This window comes from Dreissena polymorpha, chromosome 12 (genome assembly GCF_020536995.1).
Source record: "Dreissena polymorpha isolate Duluth1 chromosome 12, UMN_Dpol_1.0, whole genome shotgun sequence".
Lineage (NCBI taxonomy): Eukaryota > Metazoa > Mollusca > Bivalvia > Myida > Dreissenidae > Dreissena > Dreissena polymorpha.
Genome location: NC_068366.1, coordinates 3,226,714 through 3,244,769, shown reverse-complemented (window position 1 = coordinate 3,244,769; position 18,056 = coordinate 3,226,714). Strand labels below are relative to the sequence as shown.

General features: G+C 35.3%; 1 protein-coding gene across 7 annotated transcripts in view; it reads right to left on the bottom strand.

Moving 5' to 3' along the window:
• LOC127853365 (centrosomal protein of 85 kDa-like) overlaps positions 1 to 17,621 on the bottom strand; it is a 58,455-nt gene extending 40,834 nt beyond the window's left edge. For all 7 annotated transcript variants that reach the window (XM_052387838.1, XM_052387836.1, XM_052387839.1 and 4 more), the window contains exons 1-2: positions 17,481 to 17,621; positions 3,934 to 4,035 (exon numbers count right to left, since the gene is read on the bottom strand). In XM_052387838.1, the coding sequence (XP_052243798.1) occupies positions 3,934 to 3,979 (46 nt within the window). In that variant the 5' untranslated portion in view covers positions 3,980 to 4,035; positions 17,481 to 17,621. The remainder of the gene's footprint in view (positions 1 to 3,933; positions 4,036 to 17,480) is intronic.
• Between the last annotated feature and the right edge of the window lie 435 nt (positions 17,622 to 18,056).

Genomic DNA, 18,056 nt, shown 5'->3' with positions numbered 1-18,056 from the left:
CATATTCGAACTTGACCTAGATATTGTCTAGATAAAACTTCTGACCAAGTTTGGTGAAGATCGGATGAAAACTATTTGAATTACAAAGCGGACACTGCTGTGAACGCCGCCCGCCCGCCCACCCACCCACTCACCTGGGAAAATAGGGCTTAATGCATTTGCAAACAGTGTCATTTGAGATAAGCCTGTTCAGTCAGCACAGGCTGAGCAGGGACGACACTTTCCGCTTTAATGGGAGTTTTCGTTTAAAGGAAGTCTATTCTTAGCTGAAATCCAGTTAAGACAGAAAATGTTGCCCCTTATAGCCTGTGTGGACTGCGAAGGCTAATCATGGATGGCAAACCACACTCATTAAGCCCCATTATCCCACTGGGATGACAAACCACACTCATTAAGCCCCATTATCCCACTGGGACGGCAAACCACGCTCATTAAGCCCCATTATCCCACTGGGATGACAAACCACACTCATTAAGCCCCATTATCCCACTGGGATGACAAACCACACTCATTAAGCCCCATTATCCCACTGGGACGGCAAACCACACTCATTAAGCCCCATTATCCCACTGGGACGACAAACCACACTCATTAAGCCCCATTATCCCACTGGGACGGCAAACCACACTCATTAAGCCCCAATATCCCACTGGGACGACAAACCACACTCATTAAGCCCCATTATCCCACTGGGAAGACAAACCATACTCATTAAGCCCCATTATCCCACTGGGATGGCAAACCACACTCATTAAGCCCCATTATCCCACTGGGACGACAAACCACACTCATTAAGGCCCATTATTCCACTGGGACGGCAAACCACACTCATTAAGCCCCATTATCCCACTGGGACGGCAAACCACACTCAATAAGCCCCATTATCCCACTGGGACGACAAACCACACTCATTAAGCCCCATTATCACATAGTAAGGCTCAACTCATTTATTGCATGCTTTTAGATACAGTGGCAAACAACAAAATCTTTCCAATAACTTGAAGATTTACACTTTGAAAAGAAACTAAAGTCAATAGTAGTCTCTTTGACTTTTGTAACATACAACAATATAGGTCTCCATTTAAGAACCCACTGTACAGACTGTTCAAAGTATAAAGTGCAACTAATTCCAGCTCAGTCGCACTGAAATTTGGAACCCATTGAAAAGAATAACACCAGAATATTAATGTACAGAACTAAAAACATTCTGTCATAGGCTGATTTGTTAATACTTGATTTCAGAAAATGTTTTATCGCCCAACTTAGTACACCAATGTGGACGTAATCATGAAAATTAGAACTCATTATAATGGATTATATGCCAGTTTAGACACACAATTAGAAGTAATTTCCACATTCTGTCAGGTTTGCTGGGAACAATCAAATACAAGTTTACATAAATCAACATTTAACTGAGAGAGTAAGGTCCCCTGTGAATGGACATTGCATGCTAGAGACAGTTTTCTTGTCACTGTTACCTCCCTTAGGATCTGCAGCGCCACTACTCCGAAAACAAAAGCTTTTTAACAGATTTATTCTATGAATGTATTGCTTTTGCCTCGGGGACTAAAGCAAATAAGCAGAAAATGTGCCACCTATATGCACTTGCCATCTCAGCTGAATGCCCGATGATTTATTACATGTAGTATAAACTAGAACTAAAATCTACATGTATTATCTTACAGACTAGAACTAAAATCTACATGTATTATCTTACAGACTGAGGGGCCGTTGTCGAAACAACAAAAAGTCAATAACAGCAGATATGAACGGGGTGGCAACAGTTGTTTACAAAAATTAAAATGTTTGAATAAAATATACAAACAATTCTTTGTCTGTGTTTTTGCACTTCAAAATTGGCAGCTTACGTTGGGCTGGAAAAGTTTTAAGGTTTCAACAAGGTCTTATTCGCGGGTAAAGGTACATGTAGGTGTGAACAGGGAATTCTTAGTGTTTTCTAGTTTGGTCCAGGTCTTTGGAGCCTTCAATGTACATCACATTCAGGCCTGTGTAGTGTGACTAACAATGACATCACATGTCCAACATAATAGATGAACAGTTGTATGTCAATACTGACATATTGATGTGCCCCAGTTTTCTTTAAATGTGTACATTTTTTATTACAATAAACATCACAGTTAATTTCGACAATAAGTTCACCTACAGTTTTAATTTGCATAAGGATGAACGATTTTTATCATAAACATGTTTATTTCTCCCCATAGCAACACTTGTCTCGTGTTTTTTCTTTTAAACACAGTTTAAGGTTCGAGTCCTAATCCTATAAAGTTAATATATGTAATTTTTTTAATGAAGCCATTCTATAGGGAATGTCATTGTTTACACATATGCTATAATGGTCTGTGTGCATATTTTTGGTCGACCATAGGCCGTGTAAACTCGATCGACCCTGTTGACCAACGCAATCGTTCTGTGAGCTATAAATAGTCTGTGTAGTTTCAGAGCGGTAGGGCTGGAATTTCAAGACGCTGGAATATACGCTTGTTGGATTTATCAATTCTACGTATGTAAACGGATTAGTTTAACTTTAAATAACATCATTCTGTTGTTTTTTAAGATCATTTTAAACTGTAAAATAGTTTTTTAAAGTGTTCGGTGGTTTTTAAAGTGTTCGGTGCCAACTGCCCTCACCACCGATTTCGCGAGTTTAAATCAAACGCGCTTTTGAAACTTGGATTACGATTACACAAGTGTTACTGTGGCTTTTGTGTTTTTTATCTTGTGAGCAAAATATGATTATTGCCTAAAAGTGGTTATGACAAGAGTTAGAATTAATAAATCATTTAATAAAATAACTGAGTTGCTGTGTCTGTTTCCCCCGCACATAAGAGGAGCGCAACAATATCTCAACAACTACAGCCCCGTCTCCCATGCCCTCCTAAGATTTTATTCAGCATTCAAATTTAAAGCCCATGGAATCCCCGAGGAAGAATGACATGATGTACATGATTTATTATTTTCACATGCTTTACACGCATTGCATGTGGACTGTTAGTCTGTTGCTAGAAAGTTACTAAATTGTCAGAAAATTAGTGCTACGCAACCCATGCTCCTTATCATAATGAAGCTTTCTCTTTTGAATGAATAATTAAACTTTCCAATAACCCGGATTAATTGATTGCATATAAAAATGGCGGCCGATTTTTGGTTTGATTTTCAGGTTATTTTTTTCTTCATTTTTGCTATTAAAAAGCGCATGCGTGTTATACATGGGGTGAGTTATAATTCGGTACATAGATAAACACACTCACACGACATATACAAGTTACAATTATTTCAAAGAGCCTATTGTACATAATTTTGACTTGAATGCAATAAGTTTAAAAATCTGTAATGAAGGAGTTACTAACTACTGAGTACTGAACCAACCATAAAAAACATGAAAAAGACTCCTCAACAAATAACCCAGTTCTGACAAAGGGCAATAACTCCTGATATTTTCAAACTGAAAGACCAAGTTTTTCTGTCATATCTGTTGAACGGACCTTTTCCCAAAGTAAAATGGTAAAAAATAATCATCCCAATTTGAAACAAAAATCCAATTAAAAAAAATTCAAATAAAGGTCTAATGATTATTATATCTCAATTTTATTTGAATTCCATCTACAGGTGTGACAAAGTATATACCTATAATTTATATGATTTTTTCCTTCTAATTTGATTTATTATAAAGAGATATATTCAATTAGAGGACTTTTTACACGAGAAATTTCCAATCCCAAAATTATATTTTTACAAAAATGGCCAGGCAAAAGCCTTATGGCAATTGTATTATGGGAGGTGACTCTATAGGTTTCTCACCTGGCAAACAAGGGAGGCTACTCTATGAGTTCCTCATCTGGCAAACAAGAGAGGCTACTCTATGGGTTTCTCAACTGGCAAACAAGGGAGGCTACTCAATGGGTTTCTTACCTGGCACATTAGCGTCCAGATGGCTATTGGAGCCCCGCCACGACATCCTGTAGTGGCGATGATGTCACATCTACACCTTGCCTGGGCTGATTACATCTTTATCTGCGAAGAGAGACAACATCATGTGAAATGTCTGGAATTCCTAAAGGTGTAGGGGACTGTAAAAAGTTGTATGCGTGTAATAAAGGTTTGAATGCAATTCATGTATAGTGTTGAAAGTTGAAACCAATATTATATGCTAGCCACTTACATGAATGTTATGGGTGTCTCTCAGCCACAAATTCAAATTGTCTATGAACATCTATTTAAATTAATATAAAAAGAAGACCCGCAATGATTGACCCTTCTGACTGCTGGATTTAATTTCAAGCATTTTAACTAAAACATGATGTGTCCATAGGGCACAGATGACTCCTCATTTTAAAACAAAACCCCGCCTTGATCTAAAAGTCATGCTGTTAGACTCAAACCAAAAATCCAGAAAATATCTAAAAGTGTTTCACAAAAAAATCTGGGAAATTGTTGATTTAGAGAAATCAATGGACCAGAAAGAAACTCAAACTTGATCTGTAGGTCATGTAGGTAGACTCACACACCAAAAATTAGGTACATATCTGCAAGCGTTAAGGAAAAAAATCCATGCAACTATTATTGTAAAGAAAATTCCAAGGCCAATAACTTTGGGAAAAATCAATTGACGGAATGGAACTCGAACTTGATCTGGAACTCTGGAAACTGAACGCCAGACGGACTAACTGACAGACAGTCAGACAACCATATGCCACCCTAATGGGGCCATAAGAAGAAATCTGTATAAACCGTGTAGCTGATTCATCAAGGAATAAAAAGGATTGAAATCAAAGTCCAAACACAAATCCATTTCAGTATTATTAAAATTATCAATATTATTTTGTCTTAATATTAAACAAGATGTGTTTGTCAGAAACACTATGTCCCCTTCTGCGCCGCTTTGAAGCTATATATTTGACCTTGAAGGTTGACCTCGACCTTTTACCACTCAAAATGTGCAGCTCCATAAGATACACATGCATGCCAAATATGAAGTTGCTATGTTCATAAATGGCAAAATGTTAAAGTTGGAGCAAACAAACACACAAACCAACCAATAGACAGGGCAAAAACAATATGTCCCCCACTAAAGTGGTGAGGGACATAAAAATCAAAGAAATCACTTAAATTAACAAAATAATCAGGATAAATCTAACATGCTCAAAACAAATAAATGTGTAAGTCAAATGTGTTTTTGTTTGCTTAATTCGTATGTTAAAAATTACCCACAAACTCAGTTTTTCAAGTAAGGATCCCATCATCACGTTACACAGTTAACATTTGGTTGGTAGTAAATTAATAAGTAAGAAGAATACATGTACAAATACTAAAAACACTTAACACAAATAAAGTGAAATTTCACCTTTATTTCATTTAAATATATAGTCCTCAATGTCACACTATTCATATGCATGTATTTAGACTAGAGTTTGTCATACACTATGTTAAAAATACCTGATAATTACACTTAATTCTTACAACACACAACTTGGCAGAAAACAACCATTTTAAATAATTACAATACTGAATGTACTTAACTATTTTACACTCTTACTACAATACCTTCTCCTATTAGTTTTAAACCATTGTTTACAATAATCCTTGTGCGGAAATCCTGACTTAAGTCAATACATATTGTTGTGTTACAGGCAATGACCAGGGCTTATCAAATATTGACTATAACCCAGGTACCTCAAAGTGGCTTCTTATAATAGTCATTGAGTTTATCTGTAAAGACTCAACAACAGTCAAAGAGAATACATTACAGAGTTGGACATTGTGTTTCAAATCTGATAAGACACTAATTAGCATCAGCTTTTGATACTAAATAATTGTTGGGGTCAGATCGGTCATTTCATCTTTGTAATAGCAAAATATAAATACTTAGCCTAAAGCTCTCTTTCTGTGACACTCTAAATATACTTCACTATTCAAAATCTCACCCCCAAGGCTTGGCATCAAAGAAGCAAAAATCTTACAGGTACTTGAACATTAGGGTTAAGTTTGGTCAAGATCATGACACCAAACAATAAGTAAAAATATTTGACAACAGAAATCCATCTAGCCTTTAAGTCTGTATACAAATATATGCATCTTCAATTTGGAGTCTAAATAAAATATAACAAAAATTCCTTAATGAACATTGTCAATTCGGGGTGAACGGAAAACTGTTGTAACTCATATTAAATAAAGAAGAAGATACTGCAGTTTTCCGTTCAGCCCTCGAATTATGTTTACAGACAGTTGTTTGACATTTTAACCCTTTGCATGCTGGGAAATTTGTCGTCTGCTAAAATGTCGTCTGCAGAATTTCTAAAATTAGCATTTTCTTCGATTTTTTTCAAAGAATACTATCAGAACAGCAAACAGTTTGGATCCTGATGAGACGCCACGTTCTGTGGCGTCTCATCTGGATCCAAACTGTTTGCAAAGGCCTTTAAAATCCGGTCCCGCACTGAAAGGGTTAATTTGTTTTGTAACCATGTTCTATGCAGGGATTTCAATAGATTTTTAAACCCAGGAGTCAATGACTCCTGGACTGAAATTTTGAGGAGTCAAATTGAAAAATGCTGGGGTCAATTTTGAAGCGCACAATTAAGTGAACGTGAATTGTGTTTTTTGTCTGTTAAGTTTTATTCAAATCGTTTAGATTAAAGAAGACTAAGAGTGACACAATTTCTTATTAACTTATATTGCTTTATTAAATTATTAAATAACAATATCATGATAAATAATATAACAGAATGTTAATAAATTGGTACAAAATGATAATGACAAAAAATATAATTATGAAGTACTGCTTCTTTGTAAAGCAATACATAAATCAAGCACCAGGAATACAGATATCAAGCATCAGGAATACAGAAATCAAGCAGCAGGAATACAGAAAACAAGCATAAGGAATACAGAAATCAAGCATCATGTATACACAATCAACATAAATGTTACCAATAAGTTTATCAATGCCAAAAATCAATTATAAATAACTCTTAATGTCAGACCAACTTTAAAAAAAAATCCTACATTCTAATTTAGAAGTTCACACAACAGTATTGGCATATAAAATGTTTCATATGAAGGAACACAAGTAATACAATGTAGAATCTTTTTATCAATAATACTAATACCAACCCCTTAATACCTTTAAATACTGGTATAAACTATTTTTTCATTCATTAACATGCACCATTAACACTTTTATTCACTATACTTTTTAGGCATGTATTCACAAGTCTCCATTCACCTTTTGACATCAAAATGTTATTCTTTATTTTCTTCTGTTTTTACCTTTCATGAAATTCCTGGCAACTTCTTTAGCATCAAAGGCACATACTGATGGTCCCTCTTCCACAATTCGGATTAGTTTAGTAAGTTTGCTATGCTCCATCCTGGACCTTGCCTTGGTTTTTAGTCGGTTTTGGGTGGAGAAGCCTCGTTCACATGCCACACTTGTTACTGGTGCAGTCAAGATGTACTTGGCTAAGACAACATAGTCAGGAAACATGTCCTGGTATGAAGATATGACTTCCTGACACACCACTTTCAGTGAACGCCCTTTCATGTGTTTAAGGACCATCTTGAATTGTAGGTAATTGTTTATCATCCTGTTGCTGTCAATCAGCCCAGCTGCTTCACCATCACATGCACCCAGCCACTTGCAGATTTCTTGGACCTCAATTTTTCCATATTTCCCAATCTCAGCTGGCACAGTAGGCAGATATTTAGGATTCATGACTCTGTTTGCCAGCTGCAGTTTATCCATGGACTCCTTTTCAAACCTGTCCTTGATGTTATTTATAAGTGTGTCCAGGTATGAAGAAGAAGCTGTCTGGAAGCCCATTCTGTTTTGCTGCGTATCAGTCAGCTTCACATCCTTGTACCTGCTTTCAACAATTTCGCTGTACGTTTTTTCTAATTCCACTCCGTTGCTTTCTTTCATATCAATTAGAGTGTCCACAGTGCTTTGAACCGACACATTAACTATTTCAATGTCAAGTTCGTCCTTCTGGAAAGCACGACACAGTGTGTTCACAACCTCAAACACATCTAGAAGGAAGGCAGTCCTCAGAAGGAATGATGCCTGTCGCACTTTCAGTAGGATGCCTTTTGCCTCAGCTGTCCCAGATGCTGCCTGGCTTTCAAGGGTTGTCACTAGAGCTGGGTAGACATCCATGATGGCTCTTACTGGTAGAATCTACGATCACTCAAATGAATATAAAATTGTGTTTTAAATTTGTCTACAATGCTATTACACAACAATGTGTTGTTGTGTTGCATACATGTACATCATGAATGGTGAATTATTGATGCTTTTAACAAAATCAATGATATCAAAATGAAAATTGTTGCGAAAATTTTTAAGCAGCCCCTGCACATCATGATGAGACTGCAATTGGTTATTTGTATGCATATTTGGTTTATTTCTTGACTTAACTTGCTACAAATTTTCTTAGCGGAGGCTGTCATTTTGTGATGATGGAGGCTATTCTAGGGTGATAAAGCCAATTGATGGATGAACAGTGAACTGTTTGTTGTGTTTTTTCAGCATTTGGATCAATTCGTGATTGAAAAGGCCATCAACAAACCAGTGATCTTCTATGTAAATGGCCTTATCTACCCATATATGTATCAAGGCATAGTCAGTTTCTGTCTGACCCCCTTCTCCCCCTCGGTTACCTAGCGTTGGTTTGTTCAAAGAGCTAGGAGCAACTCATTGTGCCTTTATTTTTCAAGTCAATACATTAACAAACAATACATGTAGCTGTAAAGCAACCTCCTTATATTCCAGGACACTAGTTAACTTTTGAAATTTCTATACCTGCTTACAATCCCAAGATGCAGTAGGATATCTAATATTTTTCACATGTACATGTATCTTCCATCAAGTTTATTCATAACTGCTCTATGAGCATCATGTGCATATTGCTGGCATAGAAGTATTGATTGGTGCCTTTTTATTGGTTATTTCTGGCATAGAAGTATTGATTGGTGCCTTTTTATTGGTTATTTCTGGCATAGAAGTATTGATTGGTGCCTTTTTATTGGTTATTTCTGGCATCGAAGTATTGATTGGTGCCTTTTTATTGGTTATTTCTGGCATAGAAGTATTGATTGGTGCCTTTTTATTGGTTATTTCTGGCATAGAACTTATAAGTATTGATTGGTGCCTTTTTATTGGTTATTTCTGGCATAGAAGTATTGATTGGTGCCTTTTTATTTGTTAAAGTTAAAAGATAGTGCTAAAATTATTACCAAGTCAGTTGTAGAAGATGCTATACAGTTTGATGTTAGTAGTAATAAAACAAATTGGTTTAGTTAAGTTAAGAACCTTCTTACACGATACAGATTTTATTATATTTGGTGTAGTGACATACTTATAAATGCCAACCAGTTCATTTGTACATTTCGGAAAAAGCTAATTAATGAATATTTGCAACAATGGCAAGAAAATGTTACAGATAGTGGAGTTTTAACTTTGCATAAAACACTTAACCTGTCACATGGATTTAAATCTTATCTAGATCTCATTGTGTCGAGAAATCTCAGAGTTGTACTTATGAAATTACGTATATAATCCCATAACTTGAGAATACATACTGGTAGATAGGAACAATTGGATAGACATTATGTATTTGTAAAATCTGCCCTACCAATGAGATCGAGGACAAATTTCATTTGATGTTTAAATGTATAGCATATGCTCATTTAAGACCAATTTATATAAAAAGTTATTATAGAAATAGACCTAGTATGTTTAAGTTGAACTGTTTAATACAAACAACAAATCTGAATTGTTTATGTCGAGTAAATATATATCTAAAGCTTTTAAAATTCGCAATGGTAGCATTGATAGATTTAAAACACTGGTCATTTTATACAAGACACCAGACAAGTCATTGATAGAATACATTATACTACATGTAATGTATTTATTTGATTATAAGATATTTTTATACAAGATTAGATTATTAGATTATATTCAATTTTCTTATATTTTGATATAAGATTAGAATATTATAAGATAACATTATAATTTCATTATAATATATTTTGTTCCAACAATACAATTTTATTACATATTTATTTCCATACGAAATAAATCAAAGTACCAAATAAGCATGAATACACACATGTATAGATTGTATATAACTTAAGTTCATCCTGTTAAACAGATGTGATAACTATAATGACCCATACTTCATTGCATAATCCTGTTGTATTAATTACCATATGTATTATATATATATATATATATATATATATATATATATATATATATATATATAACACAAAAAACTGTAAAGTTTACGTGAATAAAGTTTGTACTCAGGACTCTTGGAAACGCTTAATTAAGCATATTTGTACACATAAATTTGACAAATGACGCTTATCAGAAACCAATTGAGAGTCCCCTGGACACACCTTTTTTGCATAACTGGGTTTTTCAAGTAAATCCATAAACAAACAGTGCTTGTAAAGCAACCTCCTATTTAAATTCCAGCCAACACAATTTATTTCCTCACACCTGTTTAAAATCCAATCAATCCCATCCTCTACATGTATGGAACTCAGGTATAAATGTTGTATCTGACAGTATGTGCATAATCTTCCAGTAATTTAATATTGATTAATGCTGTTTTAAATGGCCACTTGCTAATGTGTTACAAATTGATTTAATTCTGAACACGCACGCTGTGGGTTTTTCCGATTTCTGAGGGCCCGGAAGGTACAAACATTGTCATTAATACAGTAATGACCAGTAACGTTGATATCCGATTTGCTTCCCATTCAGTAGTGGATAATAAGTATTTTAAACGACAGTAGTGTTTACCTTTAGGAAATGTCGAGATCAAAGTATTTTGTTGTTATTACTATTTCGATTATTATTAATAATTACACATAACAAATCTAACACTGATATACATGTATGTCAACCGTTAAATACAAGATTAAAGTCTAAATACAGATGTACAGCCGCCTATATACGAATGGGTCCAGTAGCTAACACCCTTAAAAGACATGAAAAACAGACTTTGTCAGCTGTATGGTTACAATGAAGGGACCTATACAAACGGCTTGACATATGCAATATTTCTTCTGAAAAATATAATTGATGTTCTTGTTTTTTTCGGCATTCTTTATAGATATTGCAAATAAAAGTAATGTATGGTAAAGCCCTTTAGTGATGTGTCTTCTAATCTTAAGGTATAGTCTTAAGCAAATAAATGTCTTTACTTTTCTGATTAGATTACAGAAAAGCATCACAATACAGCTACAGGGCTTTCCACAGGCCATTTAACGATCCCTTGCCGGAGCGCTTGAATTTCAAAATCAGAGTCCCCAGGGCGCTTATAATTTTCAAATCAGTTTATTTTTCAGTAAAAGAAAGTGGAGATTGTCAAACAAAATCAAGGTTTCCCTATCAGTGTATCAATATTCCCTCTTTTAAAAGAGCACTCGGTACCTACTTTCACAAGTAATCGCCATAAACACCACATGGGGTAATGGATAATCCACTGATAAGACGCGTGTATCGATTATTCTAGCCACATTACACAGTCATTTAAATGCTGACAAGGATGTATCAGGTAACTTTCCAGTCGTCAAACTGCGATGTTCATGAGGGCGGGGTTAACTATCGACCATTATTTTTGATTGACGTCGGACACAAAGTAAGAGTTTATCGCAGCTTGATTAGCAAGAAGTTAAACCATTTACATGATATTAAACCGGTATCTAGTACAGTACAGTACATTAAAGACGGTTTTGGGCGTCATCATCACACCTTTTTACTGTAAACAAGTGTTACCTATGACTCATAATTAATACGAGAAATTAATTGCAAGTGGTAAACAATTAATTACTTATAGCGATTAAGTTGGGCAAATAACTCCTGGTTACAATTATGCCATAACAATTTTATTCCAGTACATGTATATTTCATCATGTCCATTTATACTTTGTAGAACTGATTCACCTCGTTTTTCTGACATTTATTCGACACGTAATGCGCTTGAACAAATTTTCGTTGAATTAATTACGCACACTTGTAAATGTTTCGTCCGATAATCGATACTTAGAAGACTGATGATGGCAATCAGCCGTAATCCTTGTGGACAACGTGAATTTCATGCATAATTCCGTCAAAACATTTATTCGACTCCTAAAGTGTTTAACCAAATTATCGTTGAATTCATAACGCAAATGTTAATATTTGTTGAAATCTCAAATGGGAATAATTAAATTTGTAATCCGAAACCCATTCCCGTTAGTCGATGTTCAGAGCTCCAGATTAGGATTTGCGAAATTAGTAACGGTACTGCCACTGACAGAAAGAAAAGGAGTAACGCTGAAAATCAATTAGTACCTGTACTACCATATCCAAAAATACAGGTAGTACTGTACTACACGTGTTCTTGGATATTGAAGGGTGTATAACTGACTTTACAGAAACATTTGCAGCAATTAAAATAAATATATGTAGCTTCTTAAACAGTTACTGTATTAGGTTTTCCATTCTGAATTATGATGCTAATACAACTTCACATTAAAACTCATGACTAATACTATTTCTTCATTTTTCTTGACAAGAAAAAACAGCCAACTAGTAAGCTAAGAAAATGAACACTTATTTCACTGTCTCATCCGTTTCCTATTGTGTTTTCTAACGTTTATGCCACCGATGCAATCAAATCGTTTAATATCGGGGCGACAATGTCTTTTTCTGGGTTTACAGATTTAATGTCAGGATGGTTAGAAGACACCGTATTATATGACAACAAAGTGTTGATTTGAGCCGCTTTCGGTTAATATATGAACCCAGTCTACAACTTTTCGGTAATTTAAATTAACGAAAAGCGCTGTTAGGTTAGAGACCAACAAATCACACCGCGCTGACGCAGACGTATCGGTACGGCCAGATTTTTTTCGTTAATGCGTAAAATGGATATTAATGTCGTAATTGTACGTCCAGTTTATAAAAATAAATGCGTAAATCTTCATGAAAAAGGCGTATTTACGACTGTACGGCCCTGATCTGGAGCTCTGGATGTTAACGCGTTTTTTATCCGAAACACACTTCCGTATGTAAATGTTACTGTTAAAATATTCTTGCTTCAAATTAGCAGTGCAAATTTATTTTGTGTCAAATCTTTTTCTCAATTAAAAAGAGCGCGAAAATTATGCAGCATGTACAACGTTGCGTCATGTGCATTGTGCGTGTATTGAGCGTTTTAACAAGCACACAACACGTCAGGAGATTGATGCATTTTTTCATAGGCAATTTTTAATCAAATCTATAAATAGTCACTTAAAATTTATTTGATACTATAGAAAAATGGCAAGGTTTGTGTATAAGAAATAATTGAGAGCTTTTATCGGAAATATTTACCAGAAAGTGATTTATACAAACGGAATAAACGGGATTTTGGGGTAATAAATAGAAAATTGAAAAGTAGTAAGTATACAGTAATAGAGTCGGGTTGAAACGAATGTATTGGGGAATTGTTCGAGTTGGAATTTTACTATCTGTGCGGGAAAGTTTTAAAACAAACAACAAAAAAATTATTTTTTTTAAATGACTGGGGGATTTTCTTGAAGAGTCATAGCGCACCAAATGACGTCTTTTGACACTGTTTTTCTTTGAGTTATAACGCACCACAGAACATGTTGACATGTTTTTGTTTTTTTCAAATCAACGTCGGGAGGGGACACCCCTCCCGAACCACCCCTATCAGCCCCAGGGCGCCTGACAAAAATCCTGTGGAAAGCACTGAGCTAAATCAATAGACATACATATAAATATCCAACTGATATGGAACGATATATTAGTTATATTTCTAAGAATGGACTGAGGAAAGTAAGGTTTTTGTTGTTTGGTACTTGTCTGTATGATTTTAAATATATTTGAAAGGTATAATATATATACGATGGGGTCAATATCTTGTAGTTTTGCTGACAAACTTCCATTAAAACTGTATGCCCAGGCCTCGCACAGTATATGCAATTACACAGTTACGTGACCGAAGCTGTTTACATGTACATGCAGCATTATAGTATACATAGTATTCTTACAAATTAAACACGATCGAGATTAGTTCACCTAAAGAAAAATGATTAAATCATAGTATTTATCAACTATAACGAACGTTTGAGCAGAAAAGTGATGTTTACTATTCAGCGATAAGAGAAATTATTGATTCACTCTCTTTTAAAATATACTAGTCAGCTTTTGTTTGTACCTACCGCACGTGCTCAAATATCGGAAAAACCCAGACTGGAGAGTTCTGAATAACAACTATTTATAGTTTTAACTTCCTAGAAACTGGCCGCAACCTGGCATTCAGATCAAAGACCTTTGATGTCTGCAGACAGCTTGCAGTTTTTAGAGGCATAAGTTTAATTGATGTGAATGATACAGTACAGGCAACGTGTACTTCGACAAACGCCACTCGTCACAGTGTTCATTTAACGGTGTTCGCTTACGAAACGACCCCCGCGATGGGTGTTCAGATCAAATATTCGCGGGGGCCGTTTTCCATAAGATGGACACCGCGAATCACCGCGTACCCATAATATCTACCGTGGTGATCATCGTGTTCGCTAGAAATAAAATAATTGAACATAAATGTAGGTCGGTACCAATTTGCAGAAAGAATCAACCGTGCGTTTGAATGTTATAGGTGTCATTTGGTGTCTAAAAAATTAACAACAATTACAAACAATCACAATCGAATTACCGCATACATGCAAAAATTCCCGTCTCTGTCCATTACCCGATAATCCCGAGATTTCCAATTTCATGCAAATTCTGGTCAATGTTGACGATAAAAGTGTGATAGAAATGCAAAAATCACAAACGTTCGCCATATCTCTAAACTACCAAATGAATTTCGGCATATGTTTCTATTTAAAGATTTGATGAAATAAGCGCCCAATCAGAACAGGTGTATTCCAACATTCGTAAATCACCCGACGCCTAGTGCGCGCGTTGTGTAGAGTTCATGTTCTGTTACAAATTGTAGCCACAAATAAATACATGTATTTATGCCCATGATATTTTCATTTTCTTTTTTCTGAACCATAAAAAGCGTGCGAAAATTGGCGTGGGTGTATTTATTTTTTACACAAAATCTTCGTAGCGCAGACAACATTCGGATCTTTTAATTTCGATTTAAAGTTTCGTAGTGAATTTCTTCTCAAGTACCATGGTAGCTGGCGAATGATTTGGAATTGACATTTCATCTGAATAAAATAAAAATCACGCTATATTTAGATTTCATGCAACATGTACAAGTCATTTTCTGGAAATCAGGAGAAATGAAACCCAATTTTGTAAAAACAAAAAGGGCAATTGCATTGATTAACACCATTAGAGTTAATCGTATTGATCATCTAAACGCTTAATTTTAGTTTCCGACTTAACGTACATGTACTGCCCGAGTTTAAGTAGGCATAAATGTGCACATAATATATACATGTACATGAAGTATATGATTTTATTTTGTACATGTATATGTACATTTAAAACGCGTGAATGACCCTCGCAGACAGGTGTTTACGGTGGCTGCGCAGCATCGCGGTGATCACGGGTGTTCCCTATAGCGTGCAATCGCGGCAATTTTGGGTGTTCGCCAAACACCGCGGTCAGTAGCGTGTCCGCCCCTGCGAAATGTCACCCATCGGGAAAATTGAACACCGCGGACACGCGTTTTTGCCAAAGTACACGTTGCCTGTACTGTAAAGACTTGTGTATATAACTGGTTTTATTATTGTTTCAAAAGGAAATATGTTTGCAAAGTAATTATGTTTTAGTTTAGTTTAAACCTATTTATTTTAGCTCGATTGCATCGAAAGCCTTAGGCTTATATAAACGCTCTCGAGTCCGTTTCCTGGGCCTAGAACCAGTACTTGGTGTCTTTGTGGGAGATCTATAGAACGCTCCCACGGTGGGGATCGAACCCGTGACCTCCCGGACGCTAGGCGGACACCATATCCATTACACCACGGCGACCTAAAATTATGTTTTGTTTAGAAAAAAATAAATGTATGTCTGTGTATGTAAATAAATTAAGCACTTTCATTCACAGAGTTGTTTATTTTGTTGTTGTTTTTTCAACATGATTTTTTATTTAAGTAACAATAGAGAGAATATAATGAGAGGGATTCCTAATGTACATTTTTGTATTTGGGGTTTTAATAATGAAACCAATAATTATATTATGTATTTTTTTGTATTCATTCTTTATGAACATGGATTTTTTGCGGAAAATTTAAAAACCTGTACAATATTCAATCAAATGAGACTATTTTTTTCTTTTGGACTCCTACTTTAAAATCCTAGTGAGACCCCTGGTTCTGTTCTGTTCATGTTCTGTTTAAAATGGCCATGTGATGATCATTACAGACTTACAGCTTAAAATCAGTAGAAATTTGGCATTCACATCAAAGACCATTGATGTCAGACCAACACCATTGATACTGTAAGTGCTTGCGGAATTTTAGGTATGTTTAGGTATGTTCAACACATACTGTCTGCCTTCAAATGCAGTATTCTGCATCTATTGAAATCCCATTTTACTTAAATTAAATAGTTACCTCATACAATTTGTAACGGGTGTTGTTTTCACAACTTACTCGCCATAAGTAATTAATTGCTCACCATTTGCATTTATCTTCTAATAAAAACAATTATTGTTTAAGAAATTGTTTATGGTAAAAAGGTGTGATGATGATAGTACCCGCCACCATCTTTCATGTACTGTTTAATTACCTTTGGATATTATTGGTACGTAAATTTCAACACTGTGATTCTTTGTAAATCAATCTGCGATCAACGCTAATCTTAAAAACTGATCTCAATCAAAAATAATGATCGCCAGTTTACCCTGCCCTTATACGCATTCTCATTACTGATTGGACGCTGAACAGCACAGTTTGGCAAACGGAAAGTTACCCGAGAATTTCTTGTGGGTGCATCTGTGTCAGCATACATGGCAATGTAATATGACTTTATTATTCGATACTCTTATATCTCTTATCAGTGGATAATCTTCTACCCCATGCTGCATTTATGGCGATTAAGAGCAGAGCGCGATTAACAGATTGAATGACCAGATTAACTGTTATGATTTGTATGTCCTGTGTATAAGAAAACAGTTTAAAATTGGATTATCGGACATCCATGGGAGTTCCACCATTTGAAAAACGGTCGTACGACTGCCGATTTTAGGCGTAATTTACGCCCGGACGCCCATTACGGAAACGCTGTGAAAAATGGAATTAGTTTGTGCAATTTAAAGCAAGCCATGAAAAAGACATTTAATTCCCTATTTCAGCCTCACAGCTTTTCCATGTAATCATTCATGCTATTAGTCAAAAAATAGATCCGAAATTCGTATCCGAAAACTAAACCATATTTTGGTCTCGTGTGTAAAAATGACGCCATTCGAATCAATGTCTGAACAACTATGTCTTACCTGTTTATTCTGTATTTATATGTGTGAATATATACTAAATATTTCTTTAAGTGATATAAATCTACGGGTTTACTGTGTACTATTAATTTCTAGCTTTCAAGAATAAACAAGCAAAAACAATAACTTCCGTTAGGAAACCACACCGCACTGTACCGAGTACAGCACGGCTACATTGCACTTACCATGCACAGCTTGATCACTTCAGTATTTTTGCGCATGGCATCTTATATGACAAAAGGTGCTACCTATTTTATGGGCAAAGCTTATTTGATAATGGCGAGGGATTGATAGCGCCTGAAGTTGTTTCCACAAGTAAATTGGACCACGAAGGGACCACGCACATGATAAAAATAACTTAAATAGCACCGTTTTAGGCGCAACCAAATGCTGGGTGTAAAAGACATATTGCGCGACTTTAATGTACATATTTTAAAAATTATAAAAAAACAAATACATGAATGATAATTAACATATTAAAATTTCTAAAAGTATAAAAATTATACAAAGATTTTGTAGGCGAGGAATACACACGTTTGTATTATTTTCAAATTAACGTACGTGTGAACTGATTGTTAA